Source organism: Dipodomys ordii, unplaced genomic scaffold (assembly GCF_000151885.1).
Source record: "Dipodomys ordii isolate 6190 unplaced genomic scaffold, Dord_2.0 Scaffold5, whole genome shotgun sequence".
NCBI classification, from domain to species: Eukaryota; Metazoa; Chordata; class Mammalia; order Rodentia; family Heteromyidae; genus Dipodomys; species Dipodomys ordii.
Window position 1 is genome coordinate 7049686 of NW_012267221.1, and position 23853 is coordinate 7073538.

Sequence of the window (23853 nt, forward strand, 5' to 3'; positions counted from 1 at the left end):
ACACCCAAGTTTACTGTCAGATCTTTTTTGATAAGTGATGCAATTTACTAATCAGATGGTCATTTGATGCTTACTTTAAAACTATTAGGATATTGTTGCATGAAATATTTACTGTTAAACTGGAATTATATATATTTATTTTTCAAAAATAAGTTTTAATCAATTGAGAGATCTTAGCTTTTCAGTTGTTGAAGTAAAGAAGAGCTTTACTTTTTAAAACAATATTGCTCTATAAAACTTTTTGGGTTTTTATCAGAAATTTAGAAGTGTTTGTGTCATCTGAATTTGCAAGAACTCTGAATTGGTTCTCAAATAATTTTAAGAATAACCTATGATTTTAAAAAAGATATATTTTGACATTTCTACAGTAATACATCCATTTTCACATCCATAGGCAATACTGTCCAATGAATAGTTTTGAAAAATGCAAATGCAAGATGCAAAAATATGAAAATTGAGGGCTCAGTTTTTATAAATAAGATATTAGGAAACATTCAAACAATTTAAATATTTTGTGATGGTAAAAATTTTACATATAGGTACCCAAATGACTCTTCATATTTAGAAACAGATAAACATGGATATATATTGTTCTTTTCTACAAACCCACATATTATTATTATTATTAAACAAATGGGCTTAGTAATACTTTTTCTTCCTTCACAGAGTTTAATGTGAATATCTCAAATGCTTTATCATTTCCCCAAATTATTTGTACAATGAAATCATTAGAGTTTAGGACTTTTAATTTTCCATTTAGAAAGTAAAGTTTATTTTTTACTAACAAATAAATGTGATGTTGTATAACAGGATACAAAAATAGCAAATTTGTCATGTTGCATTGAATTGATATTAGTTAATGTGAATTGCTTAGAATCACTAGCATTATTTTGTTACAATATTCTTTTTCCTGTAAACTTTCCTTATAACCAACTATGTCCCTCCTCCACAGTATAACCCCTGTTTTCACTGTATTTGATGTTGGTATAATTTGTGGAGGGCAAGGGAAAAAACAGATTGTTTAAATAGGGATACAGGTGAACCTATTGCAACAATGAGATATACAAGATGTTATGCATGTGGTGGGGGAGATGGGAAGGGATGGGAAAGGGAAACATAGGAGGAGGCAACAATGCTTGCTAAGAAATGTACTCACTACCTTGCCCATGTAATTGTAACCCCTCTGTATGATATTTTCACAATAATATGTATATAAGAAACTAAATAATTTCATAGAAATGTCCACATAATTCAAATGTGAACAAGAGAAATTAAGAAAAAATATCAATCACATTAACTTGTTAAACAGAAATCAGTTGAGACAAAATCCAGCTGATATATTTCTAAAACTTGATGCTTGTATTGTAAAATTAGTGATGCAGATCTGAGGAAAATGCATTATCTGTAATAAATATAAATGTTTCATTTTCAAATATATTAAACTTCATTATATTTAGATAGCTGTTGGTAATTCATATCTGTAATCCTAATAACTCAGGAGGCTGAGAACTGATGAGCATAGTTCAAAGCCAACCTGGGCAGGAAAGTCCAAGAGACTCTTAACTCCAACTAATCCATCAAAAGCCAGAAGTGGAGCTGTGGCTCAAGCATTAGAGCACTAGTCTTGAGTTCAAAAGCTCGGAGATAGTGCATAGGCCTTTAGTTCAAGCTCAAGAGTAGCACAAAGAAGAAGAACAACAGCACAAAAAACACCTTTTTTCTATTTTTATATTGTCTAGCCAGTCTTAGAAACCAGAAGATGATAAATAAATATGTCACATAGTTGAATTTAATCTTAGAAATTTCATGTGTTATGTACACTTTTATCCATGTATTTCTGTGGAACCCTCCCTTAAATGTGATAAAACACAGTCCTAATGTTAATACAGAGATTTATTACTCTTTTTTTAAACATCTAACGATCTTAAATGAGGTTGTATGCATGTCTATTTTCCAGAAAGACTATAAATGAACACTAATGGTTTCACTTGGCAAACAATTCTTTGGCTGTGTATCTAGCATAGACTAAACATCAATGAGATGGACTTTTCAGCTTCTATAATTATAATTAGATTTATGATATCTGAGCCACCCCTCTCCATTAAACCATTGATTAAAAACATTCCTATATTCAAAGAGGGACTTTCAAATTTATATCACACTAGACTTCTTGGTAATAGGTAATTTATAGTGAGTCTTACTAAAGACTAATACATGTTACACATTTTTAAATACTGGATAGCTAGTTACTATAGCATTAATTCAATTGTTTCTAATAGAACTCTGTTTTTTTTCCAGAACAAATACGTTTCAATTTTATTTTGAGTTCCAACAAGTGTAAAATCTCAGCGCCCTAGGCTTCCTGAAGTAGAACATAAATAGACCTCACTAAATGTTTAGTGGCCAAACTTCATTGCAATGATTTGTCTTGAAAATGATTATCTCTTCATGAATAGTTTTGGTCACCCAACTAGAATACGAGAGTAGATTTCTGTTACATATTCTTGAATATATACTCTACATTTAACAAATATGCTATGTAGAAACATGCTTATATTTTCACCAATAGAAGAAACTTTTGAAGATTTAAATGCACTAAAACTTTGTGTTAATCACTATATCTCATTTATGTTTATACATTTTGTGAAATAATTATATAAAGAATAGTTTTGAGGTAATGAATACCACTTACAATTTACTTTTATAGCATAACAACTGATGTACACCTTTCTTTGCTATATTTAAAAGTCCACTTAGAAACTTGTAATGGGAAAGCTCATGTGACCATAATTTAAAATAAAATAACTAGTAATAAAGACATGAGTCAAGCACAAAGCCAGTAGAACAGAATAGCATAAATCTAAAGTGAAAATAACAACAACAGCAGCAATAATAATAATACAATCATTCTTTTCTGAAAGCAATTGGTTTCTAAATGACACTGACAGCCAGGCGCTTGCCTGCAATCTTAGTTCCTCAAACTATATCTCAATTGACCAGCAAAATGTTTTGCTTAGACTTGTCTCTAGTGGTAGAATGCCGTGAACTAAAACCCTCGTGAGAGCACAAGCCAATGAGCTCAAACCCCAATATGAGCACAAACAAAGAAGAGATTTCTCATTAAGACAAATTATATTATGTACTATACCATATTTTTGCAAATATCCAGTACTGATTTCCAAATAAATGGCAATGTTTGGGGATGTGCTAGAGAAGATAATCCAATTTCTCTGTTTTCCATGAAATATAGAATATCATTTAGGCCTTTTCTCTTAAATAAAAATTGTCTGCATGTGGTTCAGTTTGACTTACTTGATGTATGTTTCCTTTTGGTAACTATAAAATTCACCTACTGTATATGCAGACCCATAAATATTACAATGATGACCAAGTATAAAACTAGGTTGTTAACTTTTTCCCGTGGTCAAGGACACCCTATTTCTTACAGATTGAATTAGAAAGTAATCTGTGAGTAATGTCATATTTAAAATGTACTTGAATACAACTTCTAATAGATTAAAATATAAATAAGATATCAATTTTGTAAATACCTTTGGTTATATGTTTTTCTAATTATTTTGTACATATTTTGCAATTACTGGCTATAATGCTGGTTATATGCTATTCTAGCATATAACAACTCTCTTGGTAAATAACCCAACCAAATATCTTACATAACATTTGTTAAGGAGGTGTTTGAGTATGTGAATGTTGGTATGACAAACCCAAATTAGTGTATTAGGAAGATTGGGTATGAGTTACCTGAGGGTTAAACAATTAGCAAAATTAGTCATTTAGTGAATTTTTAAAAGCAATTTTATGCACAGATTATTACTTGAATATGGGGAAGTAGTACATGTAGTGGCACTCTTGCAATAATTGCATTCATTTCTTAATAATTTCACAAGATTTTATTACATGAGTCTTTCTCTGGAGAATGATAAGCATGTTGTATTTTTAAACCTGAAAAGAAAATATCAAGTAATGTTGAACCAACTTTGTTACTATTCTTCTTTTTATTGTATTATTCTATCTACCTATATCTGAGTATATGTATATGTGAGCCTAGGTGGATATAAAAAGATACAGAAAGTGAAGTCTTTAGGAGGTATTATTATATAGAAAACTATGTGACAATAATATATGAATAAAAATTATCATAGCATTTAACAAGATCTAGGTTCAGGAAAAATCAGGAATCCAAGGAACATTCCTCAATACAATAAAGGCTGTATTTGGCAAACTTAAAGCCAGCATTATACTTAATGGTGAAGAAAAAAAGCCATTTCCTCTTAACTAAGGAACAAAACAAGAATGTCCACTCTCTCTACTTCTCTTCAATTTAGTATTAGAATGCCTAGTTACAGCAGCAATAAGGCAAGATGCAAACATAAAAGGGATGCAAATAGGGAAAGATCAAGTAAAACTCTCCCTCTTTGCAGATGACATGATCTGGTATTTAAAGAATCCCACGAACTCCACTCCCAAAATACTCAACCTGATTCAAATATTTGGCAAAGTAGCAGGGTATAAAATTAACCCCCCAAAATCAATGGCTTTTCTGTATGCCAACAATGAGAAAAGCTGGCTGAAATCAGGAAAGCAACTGCATTTGTAATAACCCCAATAAAAAATAAAATACCTAGGAATTAACTTAAGCAAAGAAGTGAAGGAACTTAATGATGAAAACTATAAAAACCTGAAAAAGAAAATCAAAACAGAACTTAGAAAATGGCAAAACTTCCCATGCTCCTGGATTGAAAGGATTAACATCATGAAAATGGCAATACTTCCCAAGGCTATCTACAAATTCAATGGAATACCTGTCAATATTCCAACCTCATTCTTCAAGGAAATAGAAAAGGCAATCCAAAAATTCCTATGGAACAATAAAAGACCCTGAATAGCAAAAACAATCCTTAACAGAAAGAACAGTGCTGAGGAATATCATTACCAAATTTCAAACTCTACTACAAAGCCATAGTAATCAAAACAACTTGGTACTGGCACAAGAACAGATGTCAGGACCAATGGAATAGAATTGAAATCTCAGAAATGAACTTACAGACATATAGCCATCTAATCTTTGATAAATAAGAGAGCTAAAAAAATAGAATGGAAGAAAGACAGCCTCTTCAGTAAATGGTGCTGGAAAAGTTGGTCAATCACTTGAAGAAAACTAAACCTAGATCCTTATATATCACCCTGTACCAGAATTAACTCCAAATGGATCAGACCTCGGAGTCAAAGCAGACACTCTGAAAACATTACAGGATGGAATACGAGAATCCATAGTTCTCCTTGGCACTGGCTGAAACTTTCTTTAAAGAGACCCAGAAACACAACAAATCAAAGAAAGTTTGGACAAATGGGATTGCATGAAATTGCAGAGCTTCTGCATGGCAAAGGACATAGCTAGCAAGATCAATAGAAAGCCCATGGATTGGGAGAAGATCTTCACTAGCCATACAACAGACAAGGGTCTCATATCTAAAATATATCTTAAACTCAAAAAATTAAATCCCCCAACAACAAATTCTCAAAGAAACAACTGCCCAATAAATAAGTGGGCTAAAGATTTACAGAGAAGCACAACTATGTTTATTGCAGTATTGTTTACTATAGCTAAGATATGGAACAAACACAGATATTCCTTAATAGATGAATGGATCAAGAAAATGTGGTATATATACACAATGGAATTCTATGCCTCCATCAGAAAGAATGACATCGCCCCATTTGTTAGGAAGTGAAAAGACTTGGAAAAAATTCTATTAAGTGAAGGAAGCCAGGCCCAAAGAAACATAGGTCCCATGGTTTCCCTTATTTGCAATAACTAGTATATGTCTGAGACAAGCAGCAAAGGCCAGATAAGTTGATGTTAGGTGAAATGAATCCCAAGATAAGTACTCAAATGTTTTTGCTTTCATATAATTGTTTCTAACATATTTATAAGATGATTTTTTGTTGCATTGTATGTCCCTCCCCACGGTATAACCCCTGCTTTCACTGTATTTGATGTTGGTATAATTTGTGGAGGGGAAGGGAAAAAACAAATCGTTTAAATAGGGATACAGGTGGACCCATTGCAAAAATGAGATGTACAAATCGTTATGTCAAAAAACAAACTTTACAACTTGGGGGTGGGGCAGGGAAGGGGAGATGGGAAGGGATGGAAAGGGGAAACAAAAGAAGAGGCAACAATACTTGATAAGAAATATACTCATTATCTTGCCCATGTAATTGTAACCCCTCTGTATGGTATTTTCACAATAATAATTTTTTTTAAAAGACCTCTAATAACAACAGATGTGAGAGGGGATGTGGACAGAAAGGAACCTTACTGCATTGTTGGTGGGAGTATAAACTTGTTCAACCAATTTGGAAAGCAGTATGGAGGTTCCTCAAAAGACTCTACATAGAGCTCCGCTATGACTCAGCAATCCCAGTTTGGGGCATTTACCCAAATGATCACAAGTAAGACCATACTAAAGCTACCAGCACAACTATGTTTACTGCAGCATTATTTACCATAGCTAAGATATGGAACCAATCCTGATACCCCTCAGTAGATGAATTGATCAAGAAAATGTGGTATATATACACAACAGAATTCTATGCCTCCATCAGAAAGAATTACATTACCCCATTTGCTAGGAAATGGAAAGACTTGAAAAAAATTATATTAAGTGAAGTAAGCCAGGCCCAAGGAAACATAGGTCCCATGGTTTCCCTTATTTGCAATATCTAGTATATGTCTGAGACAAGCAGAAACAGATCAGTTGACATTAGGCGAACAATCAGATAAGTTGATATTAGGCAAAATGAATCCCAAGATAAGTACTCAAATGTTATTTTTTTCTTTCTTGCGATTGTTTCTAACATTTACAAGATGATTTCTTTGTTGTTTTGCCTGTTCCTCCCCCATGATATAACCCCTGCTTCACTGTATTTGATGTTGGTATAATTTGTGGAGGGGAAAGCAAAAAACAAATTGTTTAAATAGGGATACAGCTGGATCCATTGCAACAATGCAATGTACAAAAACGATGTCGAAAAACGAACTTTACAGTTTTGTCCAGGGGTGGGAGCGGGGGAGGGAGTTGGGGGAGAAAAGGGGCAGGGGTGGAGTGGGGGAAATGGGAAGAAATGGGTAGGGGAAACAAAGGTGGAGGCAACAATGCTTGATAAGAAATGTACTCATTATCTTTTCCATGTAATTGTAACCCCTCTGTACGATATTTACACAATTAAAAAAAATGATCAGAGCAATAGGGGTCATTTTCCAAATGAGAGCTCAGTGTTATTCACTAGAAATCCTGAAAGAGTTGAGACCAGGATAGTCAAGAAAATTATGGAATTATCAAACCCTGAAAGATGGAGATGAACTAAGTACATAAAAGAATAAAAGGATTGAAAATGATACAAAATAATGTAATGTCTAAAATACAATTTTATAAGCTCCATTAACATAAACAAAGTAGCTATGAATTATATTTTACAGGATTCATTCAGAACTATATATATTGGAAAGAAACTGTTGATTATCAGCCTATTTGAGAAAATTTTTGTTCTTTCTACTTGTATTAAACTATGGAATGGAAATAAAATAACATGAAATAAATAAACTAATAATTTTTAACTAAAATAAAGTATTTTGAAAATGTTATTTAAAATATAGGCATATTTCAGTTATATTTTTAGATGTTCCTATTCTAAACAACTAGAAATATCTGCCTTTTTATTAAATTTCAATATATTAAAATTGTTAATCTTATTAAAGTCAAATATCTTAAAATTACGTTATCTGGAATTATAGCTGTTTTTTCTTTTCTGTTCCTTCAGTGCTCATAATCAGAGACTCCCAAGAGGCACCTATTTTACTCTCAAAAGTCCTCATGACCTTTCTGATCTAAATGTAAAGAACCTAAGTTGAACTGTTTGCCAGTAAAACAAGCCTCAGAAGAATGTTAATATGCAGAGAGTTATTACATAAAAATAACTGGACACATTCTCTTGTCACCAGATTTTGCCAAAGTCCCTCATGAGATGTGCTTAATCAAACGAAATAGAGTTGAGAATTAAATCGATTATCCTGCATATTTACATTTTTAAAGTGTCCCTGAAATAATCTCATAATTAAATTATTTTTTGTATCTGAATATATACTATCGTGAATTACCTTCAAATTATTTTACAAATTCACAAATTCTAGTTTTCTTATATGAAATGAAAAACTTTAAGTAAACACCTTGAAAAGAAAAGCTTTGAAATAAAAAAAAATCATTTATGGTTGTTGGATTTATTTAATGATAAAAACTGGATTTTAAATTCAAATGAAATTTGCTAGTAATTTCAATTCAGAGAATTTTCATATTATTTTTAAAATATTTGCATAGGTTGGGCATGCAAATGTGCAGAAGACCTAGTACAATGACTCGTACAATGAAGCTGATACAAAGGGGAGAAAATCAACAAACGGGTAAACAGGAAAAGTAGTCTGCTATTTTTAGATAAATATATGTGTCTAGAAGAAAATAAAATCAGATAATTGTGAGTGACAAAGAGGTAGAGAAAGGTAGACGGTGAGAGGTAAAGAATTGCATTGCCTATAATAGTCAGGAAAGGCCTCCAGTAAGACATTTGAGCTGAGACCAAATGATACGAAGAATTCAGATACAAGAATTTAGATACAGCACACAATAACTGCAAGAGCCTCTAGCAGCAATGGAACAGACTGAATTCTCCTATCCCAAATCTACTAACAATTTGTGTGCATGTGAAAGGGGGAGGGTTGATAAACACTTTATTCTTTCAGGGTCAGATATTAATAGACTGATTTATTTATTCATTTATTAATAAGCTCTGTACTTAGCACAAAAAATAAGCTGTGTTTTCTTAAGTCTGCTTTGCTTAAAATCTTTGCATAAAAATTTGTAAAATTATTTTTCCATGGTGTATTACAGATTCCATTATATTTAATATTGAGCTTATGTAGACATTTCATTATATTTAAATTTCTCTCCTATTAGTTTGGTTTTTGATCTTGAATCCCTGATGTAATATTCATATTAAACTTCACATCATCAGTGAAGTAACATCCATGAAGCCATCTACTCTCATTTTACCCATTGACCAATGCTATTTATGTACCTATCCCTGCAATAGGGTCATAATATGTAAAAGACATGAATCTTGATTTCAATTATTGTGGAGTATGTAAGCTGAATTGCCAATAATAGGAAAATATATTCTAGAAACTCTTAATGCTGCAGATAAGTAGTTCACTAACTATATAAAGGGATAACTTGCTGTTTTCTGAGACCAGGAAGAATGTGAAAATTTAGCAAGACTCCAAATCTTTACTCTGTTCTAATTTATACTACTGTGGTCTTTCTTAAGTTTGGGGCCATCTTAAGTTTGCATTCAAATATTTGATTACCCACTTTTGCTTTTCCTATGTGAATAAAATATTACTAAAGCATTCCATATGCTTGTTAAATATCATCATTAAGGAAACATCCATTAACCCCTTACATATTTGAACTAATCTTTTCTTTGGGGCCTGAAAGATTGCTAGGATAACATTCCCAAACTCATTTCTGTCGAAGTATGTTCAGTTAAGAAATCTACTTCACCTCACTCACCAAAATTAATGTATTCTACACTGAATCCATGCACATTTTATTAAAGATCCAAATTTAAATCTCTATGGTAACTACTGCAATAAATGTGCAACGTCTTAAGCTATGATTATCCTGTCATACTTGCTAATGTCTATCTTAAGTACATGACTACCAATGCTTTCAGTGTTGTTCTAGTCAAACAGAAATGTGGTTAAAAAAGGAAACTAATTATAAAATTTATTTAAATAAGGCTCAAAGATTTCAGCATAACACATTGTAGATACTAGAAATGACTCTGAGGTGTGAGATAATGTTATGAGGAGACTTTGATTTAACTGTTAAAAACTGAATGCTAAGCACCAATGAAAGAATAAGTATCATTGAGAAACGAATTGTATTTTAGCAATTACTTAATTACACTAAAAAATTAACAATTTAATACTACATCTAAAATATGAAAACATGATAGATTAACAGTTATCAAAAAGTTTTATTAGTTATCAAATAAGACAATATTTTATTCTGCAGACATGTAAAATTTTAAATAAAAACTTAGATGTAGATTGATTAGCCCTACTTTACTGCTGCTATAAAATGCCTGGATAGTACAATATATGTAGTATGCTCTATAATGTTTTCACTACAATTTCCTAATTAATAACCCACCAGTATGCATTTTTATCCTAAAATTTCCTGTAATTTAATTGATCAACTAATTCTATATTTATATCTTCATGTTCTATATTTTAATAAGTCAACCAACCTTATATTCTTTATTTTCAATTGGCCAACCAAAGTTATTTGGATGTGTGCACTCATAACTTTTGGGACTCTGAAACTTAGAATCAGTAATAAATTATTTAAGGGTAAATTGTATTATAATAAGCCTGAAGTGACATATTTGGGAAGTAATTAGACCTACTGAAAGGTGAATTCTCTGATCATTTATCTCACTTTGCAGGAAAAGCCATCGGCACTTTTAGCTTTCTTTTCACATTTGGGGAGCAAGAAAGAAACACTAGACTTGTTAAGGTCATGGAAGTTTACAGATTACCCAAGAAAGTTGGAAATTGGTTTGCAGGTTTATGGCAAAGTTTATGGAAGGTGACAGATTTAAGAGTTAGCTTTGCAGTATTTATAATTAAATGAACACATTGCCCAGAAAGAAAATAGGGTGAGCAGAAAATCAAGGTATGTCCTTAAGTAGCAGCTACATTTAGGCAGAAGAGAGAAAGTGCATGCTAAGTCAATGCTGTCAGAAAAGAACAAATATAATGTCACAAAAACTTAGAAAGTTATGGTGATTGTCCACAGTGTCAAATGCTGCAGACAAGTAAGAAAGTAAGAAGAATGAAGCTCATAAAAAGCTTCATGAACTGTTTCAGATGATGGATTCAAGATACTTGAATGTGAGATGTTAAGGTAATTGGATTTTGAAGATATGTAGGGAGAGTAAACATTTTAAAGAAATTTACCAGTATCCAGGAAAGAAAATCCATAATACCCTTGATCAAAATAATTATGTTCTGTTTCCTATCCTTTTATCTTGAGTGATAAAATAAAATATAAACTGATAGAAAATGTTACATGTATGAGGTAGTTTGAAGAAGAAAGAGTAAGCAATGATGAAATAAATAATTATGCAGCTTGAAGAATATATAGATGTAATAAAGTTCATTTATGCAAAACCTTTTAGTTGACAAAACAGTTAGTTGAAAATTCATTATTTCTCTATGTCCTTATCAACTCACTGTAGGTAAGTTGCTACTCTAAATTCATTGTGTAAACATTTTGGCCTCATCAATACTATTTGGATGGAAATTGGCAGTACTGAATATGAAATCTACTTTTCCTGTCTCAAAGTCTAGTATTCTGAGTGCAAGAGGTGGGATTTAAATTTGGAGAAAAGTGACAGCATTCCTTCCTTAGATAGCCAAAGGAACCAAAGGCTATTTGAGACATTTCAAGGTGGAATAAGTAGAAAGTCAAGTCAGCTATTCTTAAGCTAAAAAAAAAAGTAGACATAGTAAGATTATCTACAGAGAATATAGAATTGATATTGGGGCTTGATAAGAGGTGTGCGGATTAATCACAGTTTTAACATACGCTTGAACAAGTGTTGATGTTCTCTATGGATAAACTTTTAAATGTCAGAAGAATAACATCTCCCAAGTCTAGTGAAGCATGAGAAAATTGTCTATACTGTGTTTTAAGTATCGGAAAAGTTGACATAAACAATGTGTTCTCATTGTTTCTAACAAAAGCATATGATATATATTCTATTTTAAGATTTCCCTTTTTCTTTCTTTCCTTCCTTCACATGTTCATTTATTCCTTCCTTCTTTTTTCTCTTCTTTCCTTCCTAGTTCTGGGTGCTGAACCCAAGCACTCATTTATGTGTGATAAGTGCTCCACCCCAGAGCTATACTCCTAGAATTCATTATTCAACCATCATTTTCCTAATGGGTATAATATAATCCACATATACTACTAGTAACATTTTATAAATATCAAATACCATTAATAGTAGAACATTACCTCTTTGTGTTATTTTTTAATGATCAGTTGGTATCCTATCAATATGTATATTTTTTGTTTTATATTTGTTTCATTAAACATTTTACAGAAGTCTATGTGCCTGTAAGATAATTTTTGGAAGGGACTTATAGTTCCCATTGGCAACAATAGAATTTTATATATTACCCCCTCCCTAGGGAAAGCATTTATTTGAAGCAAAACCTGTAATTTTCTATAAAATTGCCCCAGGTCCTTGACAAAATATCTCCAGCTGGTTTAAAAGCCAGAGAAGAGAATCTGTCCACAAAGAGTAAGTCTGGGGTGAATACCTTACTTTCTTCCTCATAGGCATGGGAGATTGTCTTCAACTGCCAAATGCAAACAGATTACTAGACTTTGATGCATCCAATTCTAACACTCACAATTCCACTGGCCTGTAAGACCAGAAGACAAAGAGCCATGTTTTATCATTCTTTCTCTGTGCCCCAAAGCCCAGTAGGGTGCTTGACACAAAGTCAATGACCAGTGTACATTTGCTGAAAAGATTCCTGCCAAGTCCTGAGAGAATATATTTGAAAGGAGAGGACATTTCCTGTTTTCAAATCTATTGGATACTTTATCAAGAAAGCATTTGACCACTTTGCAAGTTATATAAGATATCTCATTTAGACTAAATTGAGACGCCTATGATCTGCAGAGATAGCCTGTATATTTACAGACAGACAAACTGAGGAATTGAAGGGTAACTTTCTGAGGCACCAGATTTTCTTCCCTATCCAAGTTCTTTGTATGTATTTCTGGCATCTGTAAAAGAGCAGAAGATGTCAGATGCTGCAGCTGGGTACCCAGGTGCTACACTGATATTCAAAAGGGACTGTTCTGGCATGAATTCTAGGGCAGCATCATGCAGCTGTCATGAGATTCTCTGTGGCTAGGAGCAGCAGATGTTATTGATATCTGACAGGCAGTCCTATCGGATATGGGAGAATATTGATGTAAAATTCAGAATATGAATAATATTACAGTTAATCAATCACAGACACTTCCATTTTAAATCCCATCTTCCTGGAGTTTGTTCACTTTTGAGATTTGTTCATGGAGCTAATTAGAGAGTAAGAGAGACACAAGGGTTGATGTTTCTGCACTTCTCTTAATGATATACTTTTAAATAAATTGAAATGATTTCCAGAAGCTCCAGGATTCATTGTGCTTTCAGATTGTTGATTACTGAAAGGTGAAAAAAGTATTATGATATTGCATATATATCATTTGTTGTTTTCCTTTTATTCACAGATTATCTGCTCTGAACAATCTGTACTAATAAAATATATTTTTTATAAATACAAAAGGCTAGGCACTATTTTTAAGCAGAACTGCCTTTTATTTCTTAGGATTTTTCAATATCCAGGAGACTACTTTATGTTCTTCATTTCTAGCCTACTAGGGCCACACATTTCATTTAAGCAGAAGATGGAAGATTTGTCATAACATAAACAGGACCACGTGTTGCCCTGTTCATTTAAAGGAGAATTGGGATTATTCAAAATATCAGTAGTCAGAATAAGATGTAGAAAAATAGCATGGATTAATTCTTCTGATCTCAGGAAACAAAGTAGCCAAAATTCTAAAGGTCAGAAAACATTAGGGAAAGAAAATAAAGAAAAGACAAACATGATAGAAGCATGCACATGATAAAATATTGGAATATATGTATTGAGGTTATCTTCACAGTGTATTTGAACTACTGGGAATGGGTGCTTGTACTTGAAATAAGTGAAAGATGAGATAAAAGACTCCATTGATGACCACGGCTCCTTCATTATATGCTTCAGACACACTGGTTTATACACAGGCAATCACAGTTCCACCTCAAAAGAGTTCTTTACAACAATTGAGTTCTCTGTAAGAGTTATACTTTTTATTATTTTTCTCTCCAATCCTTCATTTTTCCCACTGCCCAATAATTATGGCAATGGCAAAGCCAAAAAAGAACCAGTTGAGAGGCTTTTCTTAGAGAAATTATTTCTATGTCACATTTTAAGGCTTTTTAAGAAAATAAGTAGATACATTTTTATTTTAATTTGGCGGTCCCAAGGGGACTCATGCTTGGTTGGCTAGCTTATTTGACTGGTACTGTACTACTTGAGCCATGCCTGTAGTCTGGCTTTTGGTTGATTATTATTTAGAGATGGAGTCTCACAGATGTTTTATCTGCTAAGACTGATTTACAAATGAATTTCCCTAGATTTTGGCCTTTTGAGTGACTAGGATTATAGAGGTGAGCCATCAGTATTTTAAAATGCATCATTTTTAATTTGAGGCCTTTTAAAATTTTTAAATGCATCATTTTTAATTTGAGGCCTTTAGAAAGTCTTTTCTAGGTTGAGATGGAAAGTAATGATTAGGGGAAATATTTGTTAACTGAATATTTAGAAGACAGTTGATAGATTTGGTGGCTTGCAATGGATTCAACTCTCAATGTGTTCATTTGATGAGAATTTTGATTTCCGATTACCCTAATATATTGCTATGACTGGACAAATTCTCCTGGAGAAGAGAATTGCTATTGTAGTTTTCTTTTTATGGTTTTCCCCTCAAATTCACTACACACTCAGGCTGTACTTTACCTTGCAATTCTCTTGCCTGAGCATCTGGAATTGTAGGGATGCGTTGTCTTGCTCAGTGACTTTTTTCTTTTTACAATATTTGTGACACATCAAATACAGGAACTGCCACATTTAGGAAGAAAAAAATGTATTTTCTTGTAAGTTTTACAGCATCATCCCTTCCACTCTTTTTCTTCAGAAAATGGAACTTTTACCATCTTCTAATACAGCAGAAGTAAAGTGTGTTACCAATGAAGGGAAAATGAAGGGTTTTTACCATGTCTGGATAAGGTCTTCCTTATGTCCAGGCTTCAATCTGAAGCATAGAATATTTTTTGAAAAACATCAGCTATCATCAGTTTTACTCCTTCCACATGGGAGCTTTCTAAGAAATTCCAAGATTAAGTAAATTGGTAAGAATTCAAGGATTTGTGTATAATTAAAAACCAGAATTCAGCTTTCCAATTATGTCTTTTTATTACAAGTAATCTTTTTCCAAAAGTACTGAAATGGGCTGAGATTTAACTCTATAGTTGCCTAATAAAAGAATGGAAGGAAGGAAGGAAGGAAAGGCAGACTTGCTTTCCAAGTTATACCAGTTTCCTCAGTTACACAGTAAACTGTAGAACAATATTCAATCTCTTAAATGAAGTATTTCTGAATCAGAATAAGTACGAATAATAAAATTTTATTTGAGCAATGAAGGAAAAGTACCAACTGAATCCTTACACCTACCCTTTTTTGCACAATGGCTTCATATCTGTGTGCCATTTTATCAGTTATCATTACATCCTCAGAAACTTACTATAGGCTGTTTTAGACTTGTTATGATCATAAGAATGAAAGATTTTATTCCCTGTCTAGTTAAATGTGATAAACACACACGTATAAACACACTTACATATGTATGTATATGTAAATATTTGTATGTGCATGAGTATTTAGAAACAAGGTGGATGGTGAAAGAGCTTGCAGCATTTACTTAATATCAGTGTCTTTTCAATTTTCCTTCAATCAGTACGTGTGTCCACTTCTACAGTGGACACAGTTTGCATACATCATATAATTTTTCAGATTTGTCTATGTTAACATTAATAGATAAATTAATCAGTCAACACATATTGAGTTACTCCACAAGTTAAACAATTTTTAGACTTCATACACACTGATAGAATAGTATTTTTTCTTACTACATTCAAAGTATAACTCAATTGTGTAAAGTGAAACATAGTAATTGATGGAAAATGACTTGAACCGAAAACACTCACTTTTCCCCCTGAAAAGTATCAAAGTAAACAGCTGCATGAGTTTGGCACAATAGCTTTAAAATGAGAAAACAATAATAACACTAGAATTGAGATTGCAAAGTCAGAGCTTATGAAGTTTATGAACTGTAATTAAAATGTCACTGGTACGGGTGCCAAAAAATCATGAAAAAGATAATGTATGCTAGTTAATAGTCTCCTCACAGGGGGAAAAAAATGAAGTAGGTAATCAAATGAGCAATGGGCATTTTGCATTTTGATTAACAACTCTGCCTCATCAAAAGATTCACAAAAATATCTGGGAACAAAGACAAGAAACCTGCTCGCTTCAATTCTCTATGGATCAAAGAGCAGTTTGTAGTTTATACATGGTCAAATTTACTTCATATTGATGAAATCTATACATAAATCTGTTGGAAGCCTAGATGATGACAATCAGATGTACTTGAGGATAGATACGCTACCAGCTAAGCCTTGCCACCATCCCTATTTGGTTTATTTAGGTTACATTTAGGGTCTTATATTTTTGCCTGTGCTGGTCTCCCACTATGCTCATCTCCATCTTCTCCTATTTCATAGCTGAGTTTATAGTGTATACCACCACCCCTACCTTTATAGTTCAAGTTTTTAATTACCATTATAAGGTATTTTCTTTTTTCCTCTTCTACCTCCCATTAACATGCTTACTGAAGGTATACTAAAGGAAATTATCAAGTTAGTCACTAGAAACATCACTTTGACTTCCTTCAGTGTGTTACATTTAATCATACAATTTTCCAGGAACTGTTTTCAACTTTGTTACATTTCCCAGAGACTAAGTACATTGCAACTATCTATTCAACTAATGATTGATGAAATATTTTATATTAGCCTATTAGTATTATGACTAGACATCAGCCCTTATGCATTCTTAGCTTGATCATTTAATTTTGCCTTTTAAAAAAAGGTAGCACGCATGTTTGAATGAGCACAGATACCTGGAAGGAAACCATTTAAGCCAAGTGAAGTTAGAATGAATCATTGAGCTTATCTATTCTTTTGGAACAATAAAATCTAATCCCACCACCACAATTTTCTAGATTTAGAAGTTGTCCTCATTTTATTAAGGACATGTCTTTCCCTTCTCATGAGGCTTTCTTCAGAATTGTGTGAACACATTCTACCCCAATCTAGTGGTAGCACTAGGGTAGCTTGATTACTTGTTGATCAATTAGAATTCACCTGGGAGAGAAATGCTAATCTTCTTTCCTTTACTTACCTCTGCTATCCAGCTTGTGAAGAAGAAAGTCCTGCACAGAATGGAATTCACAGGAGGAAAGGAAAAGCCTTCTTTCAATAGTACTGCATTCCCTATAATAACAAAAGGACGTGTGTTATTTCTTCTGAATTTATAGCACTGCTTGGAAAGGCCTGGTCACAGTACAAATGTCTAAGTAGTTTCTTAAATCATGGTTTTAAGAAAAAGAAAAAGGGCTGGGCACTAGTGGCTCACACCTGTAATCCTAGCTACTGAGGAGGCTGAGATCTGAGAATCAAGATTCAAAACCAGCCAGAGCAGGAAAGTCCATGAGACTCTCATCTCCAATAAATACACCAGAAAACCAGAAGTGGTGCTGTGGCTCAAGTGGTAGAGCACTAGCCTTGAGATGAAGAGCTCAGAAGAAAAAGACAAAGGGTAATGTGGAGTCACATGAATAGTTATTTTGGATAACACATTAAAAGATCATATTACTCAATAATCTTATTTTCGATGAACCTTCAATTTCTTTCTGTAAGTGTGTGTGTGTGTGTGTGTGTGTGTGTATCTGAATGAGACAAAGAAGAAAAAATAGACCTCTAAAAGTGCTAGAAATTGAAAAAGTATTCATTTGATATTAAAAAAAAACTTTAAAGCTGGCCACAGGTGGCTCCTGCCTTCAATCCTAGATAACCAAGGAGACTGAGATCTGGGAATTGCAATGCAAAGTCAGCTCCAGCAGGAAAGTTTGCAAGACAATTGTCTCCAATTAATCACCCAACAGCCAAAAGTAGGGCTATATTTCCAGTGGTAGAGTGTCATCTGGGAGCAAAAAAGCTCAGGGCCAGCACCAAGTGCTGGGGGCTGGCATGTGTGCATGCACAGGATATATGTGACTTAAGATCTTGTCAACATATATTTTTAAATCTTGCCATTCTTCCCCTATGTTAACCTTGAGAGTTAATCTTACACTGCTCATTTGTCCAGTCATGCAATGTATCTACTATGTATACAGTATTGGGCTTGGCTCGAAGGATGTATAAAAATAACCAGACATTCCTCCAGTAATGTGGGAGCCTGCATTTACATCCTAATTAAAAAAACAAGGTACATAGGCATACAAATAACCAGATTACAGATTGTGATAAGCAATGAAGAAACCAAACAGGGTGCTGTTAGAGAAAAATCACTGGGTGGGGTTACTTTAAATAAGAAAATTAGAGGTGCCCTTTCTGTGGAGGTTATGATTCAGCTGAGAGAATGAGAAAGAGGCAACCAAGGTAAAGCAATGACATGACTGTAATGCAGACTCAAAGTAAGCAGGTGCTGAGGCTCTTGTGTGTGACAAAGCATGTAATATGTTAATCCAAGAAGCAATAATTGGCAGGAACTAATATTGCCATGTCTATTGACAGAGGTTTGAAAATATTTAGTAGGGTTTTAGAGGACCTGAAAAAGGATTTTGTTTATATGTACAATTCACTGAGAAACCATTGAAGGATTTAAGCATGTAAATAAAATGATTTAAATTTTTTAAAATTTAAATTGAAAAATTTTTAAATATTATTCAGATTTCTCAGCACAAAATAAATCATGGGAGATGAACAGGGAAGGCAGTGTTACAAGAGACTCTTGTAACTGACACAAGAAGTGTTGATTAGGTCAGGGATGATGGCATTGGAAACAGAGAGATGGAACTATAGAGTGAATTGCATTTCCCAAATTTATATGCTGAATTGCTAACACTCCATTTGGACTATATCTAGAGATTGAGCCTGTTAAGAATTTCAAAGAAAATGGGGTCACAGTGATAGAACTCTAATCCAAGAGGACTGGAATTCCTATGAGATAGCAACACTAGAACTCTTTCACTGTTTGTATCATGTAAGGATATTCTAGGTAGACTACACGATTTCACTTAAGCTATTTTATCACAGCACTCTGACTATATGAACACTCAGAAAATTATTTCCTAGGTAACACTATTAGGATTTGTTACAGGATTACATATCAGTGATAATGAAAGATAACAATCCATGAGACCTAGCTTGGTTTTGTGTGTGTGTGTGTGTGTGTGTGTGTGTGTGTGTGTGTGTGTGTGTGTATGATTGATCATCTGAGAGAATGGTGAGCATAATTTACTAACAATTAAATTCCTAGCCGGGCGCCAGTGGCTCACGCCTATAATCCTAGCTACTCAGGAGGCTGAGATCTGAGGATCGTGGTTCAAAGCCAGCCCGGGCATGAAAAGTCCGTGAGATTCTTACTCCAATTAACCACTAGAAAACTGGAAGTGGCGCTGAGGCTCAAACCGTAGAGAGCTCGCCTTGAGCTGAAGACCACAAGGACAGCGCCTAAGCCCAGAGTTCAAATCCCACGACCAACAACAAAAAATAATAATAAAATAAAATAAAATTCCTGAACAGTAAACAAGACCTGCCTAACAGATGAAAAATAATGACACAACTCCTCCATGGTCAAACTGACATAGGCAAGTGAATGTTTCAAACAAATGTGTCACTATAGCTCTCTGGGAGCCAGAGAAGAGGTTTAGTCTGGGATGCTAAGGTGGAGGTAGTCAGCATTCAGATACCATTTACAGTTACAGGAACAAGTAAGAAAGCACAGTGATGGAGATAAACATTTAAATAGAAATTCAGCAAAAAAATTGGGGGAAATAAAAATTCTTAAAAATAAAATAGGATAAGGAAAACTGGAACATCCAAGTGTGTAATTTATGCAGGAAAACTTTATACAGAAAAGCAGCAGCATTTCTCAGAAGGTAGAAAAGTGAATAATGGTAATAGAAGAGAAATAACTGCCTGTATTATTAGTAAGATGTGTTTTATTTAATAATGAAGTAAAATGAGGTGTTGGGTGTGACTATGGACTAAATGATGTCTAATTGAGAATTCTTTTTATAAAATTTCATTTGTATTTTCAGGTTTTCAAGAATGGGTGACTTTTTTGGAAAGCATTATATGTACAAAAATAATAGACTGGACTGACTGATGTTTCAGGGAATAAGCAAGAGGATGACTTAGATTTTGGCCTGAAGGAATTAGATAGGATGGAGTCCATACTAATATATAAAATATTGATTTGTCTTTAGTGAGAAAATATTGGTTTTCTCCATTTTAATGAAGGGAGAATGTAAAAAGTAATATATAATTGTATGATGTCATCTAGATTTCATGCCAGAAAATAATGAAGAACTTGCCAGTCTGTGAATCACTTATTATTAAAAGCTGTTCAGTCTTTTGAGCAGTGATGGTAGATTCTATTCATTTTTTAATATTTTGGTGTTTAATATGTCTTTTCTACTTCACTTTTCTATTATAATGCTTAAATAATTAGAAAATGAAAAAGCAGATTGTACTTGATGCATATGTTACTGTTGATGGGATGGGTGTAACCTACTATTATATTTCAACTCATGGTACAAATTGATATTAATGGCCAATAGCAGCACACTTCAAACCTACACGTTACTTGAAGGGAATTAATTGGAAAATATTTTTTCTCTGAAAAATTTTGACTAACACATAAAAATATGAAAATTTAACATATTTATGGGAGGCTTTTTTAGAAAAAGCAATTCTATCAAATAAGAATAATGATAGAGTTTTAAATTAAGTTTTTCAAGTACCAATAACAATAGCTTTTATTAAAAATATTGTAGTAAATATACAAAAATTCTGTTTGTAGAGAGGTGGGGGCCAGGTATATATATATAGATAGATATAGATAGATATATAGATATATATCAGTCATTGTTCAGATTTCATGAGGATATTTTCATGGAATACCAAAATCTGTGGATGTTTACATCCCTTATATAAAATAAAATAGTATTGTTTGACCAAACATATACATGCTCGTCCTAAATTTTCATATAGCTAATGTTTCCTTGAAGCATTTGTCTGAAGTTTCAGCTGTTACTATTGCCTTACTTTTAATGACAGTTGAATAATGGTTATTCTTCTACCCAGATCTGGCAATGTGGAGGCTCTTTGGAGATTGTGACTTGCTCCCATGTTGGACATGTTTTTCGAAAGGCAACTCCATATACTTTTCCTGGAGGCACTGGTCATGTGATTAACAAGAATAACAGGAGATTGGCAGAAGTTTGGATGGATGAATTTAAAGATTTCTTCTATATCATATCTCCAGGTAAGTAATTCTTATATTTTTCTTCCTTTATTAAGGAAAATTTTTAAACATGGTGACTGTGTGTTTTCTTATTCTACCATACTACTAAATTAACAGCATATTGATTAGGACCATGTGTTTACAAAAGATTGTTTGGGAAAGTTGATCTAAAATGAAGATTCTATCTTAAATGCCTAACTATTCTTTATCTTAAATGCCTAAATATTGCCTACCTCTTCCCTCATTTCTGTATAATACTTAAGACTTATCAAGTCAATTGTAGAAAAAAAACATGTGTCTGTTTAAATATGATGTTTTGTTCTGGTCTAGTTTCTTAAATATCTGAGTAGGGAATGTTAAATAAGTTGACATGCAAACAAAATACAAAATTATGTAATATTAAAATTTGTAATTTTGAAGAATAATGCATAGTAAATTATTTTAATACATTTAACTGAAGACTTCCTGCTGTAGTTATATGGAGAATATATCTGAAAATAAAAGTAAATATACGCAATCATTAGGCGATAGGATTGAATAATTTCATTCTTTCCCTTCTGCCTTTCTGTATTTTCAGACTTTTCTCTGTATTCCCACAGTATTTACTTTAAAATTTTTATCTACAAAAAGGAAAGGAAAAAAATAAGGCATTATGAGAAAATCCCATTATTAGGTGACAGAATTATTGATATCATTCTTTGTGATTTTTCTAGGATTTCTCCCACAGCCACATTATTCATTTTCTTATAAAAGCCAAAAACATTGAAATGTTAATAAAAATAAAGGAAAAGAGGAAGAAAGATTATGCGTTCAAGTGTAGCTCATTGTCACGCAGTGAGACTGTATCTCTAACACAACAAAAAACAAAAACACAGTATGACATCCAAAACTAATAAAGATAGACGAGTCTGAATTACAAATTTACACAAACTGTGTTGCCATGATAATCTGAAATACTACATTAATGGTAGTTCACACATAGCTTTCATGATGAACAGTGTCATTATTATGAAACAATAAGAACAATAAAATCCCAGGCCTACATCTTATTTTTGTAATACAATCTATTAAATGGCTTAGGAAAACCAGTATGGATTCTAACATGATTTCTGAAAATGCACATAAAAGCAATTAAATTCTTTTATAGACAAGTATGAAGAAAAGAAAAGGCAATAAACACCTTCAATTAAAACCAAGAGTTCTACACAAGGAAGAAAAATGAGGACATTATATGTGTAAATCTGTGATTGAAAGGACTTTTCCACTCATTTTCAAGGCTCTTCTCAAAAGCTATTACAAGGAACAAAACTTCACAAATAGATGTGCTTCTCTGCACAGTAAAAATCCAGTACAGATGTTCAGAGTTCAACAGAAACATGTAAAATTGCAGCAAGGCAGTGACATTTATATAACCTTTTCATTTCCTTTTGGTGATATTTTTTAATTCAAATCATCACTTACTGAAATATATAAACTCAAATAAGAACTGAGAGGTAATGGAGAGAAGAAAGTCTTCTGTGCAATCATGTTCAACTTACTTTCAGGAAGAAGAGTGGGTTATTAAGAATAACTGAAACCATGAAGACATATATAATGTCATTCACTGTGACTATTTGTGAAAATGTGACCTTATGTTAGGGACAAAGAAAGATTTCTTCTCAGGTCCCTGAAGTTACCCTAGAATAAGCTGACAAAGGACAAATAGGAGAAAAACATACATGCATATTTATTAACATGCAAAAGAAAAATTTGCAGCATGTGGGATAAACTTAAGATGAGATTACGCTCTAAGCCAACCTGTGTTTCTGTACAGTATAGAAGGAATATAGAACAGAAACTATCAGTATGACAGGAAATGATTTTTAGGGAATTGAAGGAAATTTGAGACTGTGCAATGGCCTAGGACAAACTATATTGGATCTGCAAAACAGGAATATGAAACAGATTTACCTGACTATGGGATTAAGATACAAGGTTAAAATTATGTAACAAAGGTCTGTGTGTAACAATAAGTGTGGTGTTGACATATATAATTCAGTCTTTCTGCATTATTAGCTTAATTCATTAAGGTTCAGGTAAGAGACCAGAGGTATTTGTTTTACCTTTGACAGATCCAAATTATGAGTGGTACAGATGAATTGGTAGAAAGTTTGTCCCTGAGAAGTGACCAAAAGGGCCAGGATGGAAGAAAAAGTTAAAAAGACTTTGATTCCAGCCTTCTTTTTAAGGCCTTTTGATTTATTTTGCATTGAATTAGGAGAGTAGTTTTTAAATGTCCTATTGGCATAAACTGTGCTTCCCTTATTCCAAATTACACACTTTATAATTTTTACTGAATAAAAAAGGAAAAAAGGCAGAATCAGTTCTCCTGTTATATTGAAATGACTACATTTAGAGTCTAAAGATAAAATTGTTTTGGAACTAATGACTTTTTTGTTGCTTAGAAAGAT

The 23853-nt window shown here is 32.9% G+C and overlaps 1 protein-coding gene across 2 annotated transcripts in view; it reads left to right on the plus strand.

The window, feature by feature from the left end:
- The window catches only part of Galnt13 (polypeptide N-acetylgalactosaminyltransferase 13), a 490025-nt gene that overhangs the window by 299070 nt on the left and 167102 nt on the right, over window positions 1–23853 (plus strand). For both annotated transcript variants that reach the window (XM_013028124.1, XM_013028115.1), the window contains one exon: window positions 21244–21424. In XM_013028124.1, the coding sequence (XP_012883578.1) occupies window positions 21244–21424 (181 nt within the window). The remainder of the gene's footprint in view (window positions 1–21243; window positions 21425–23853) is intronic.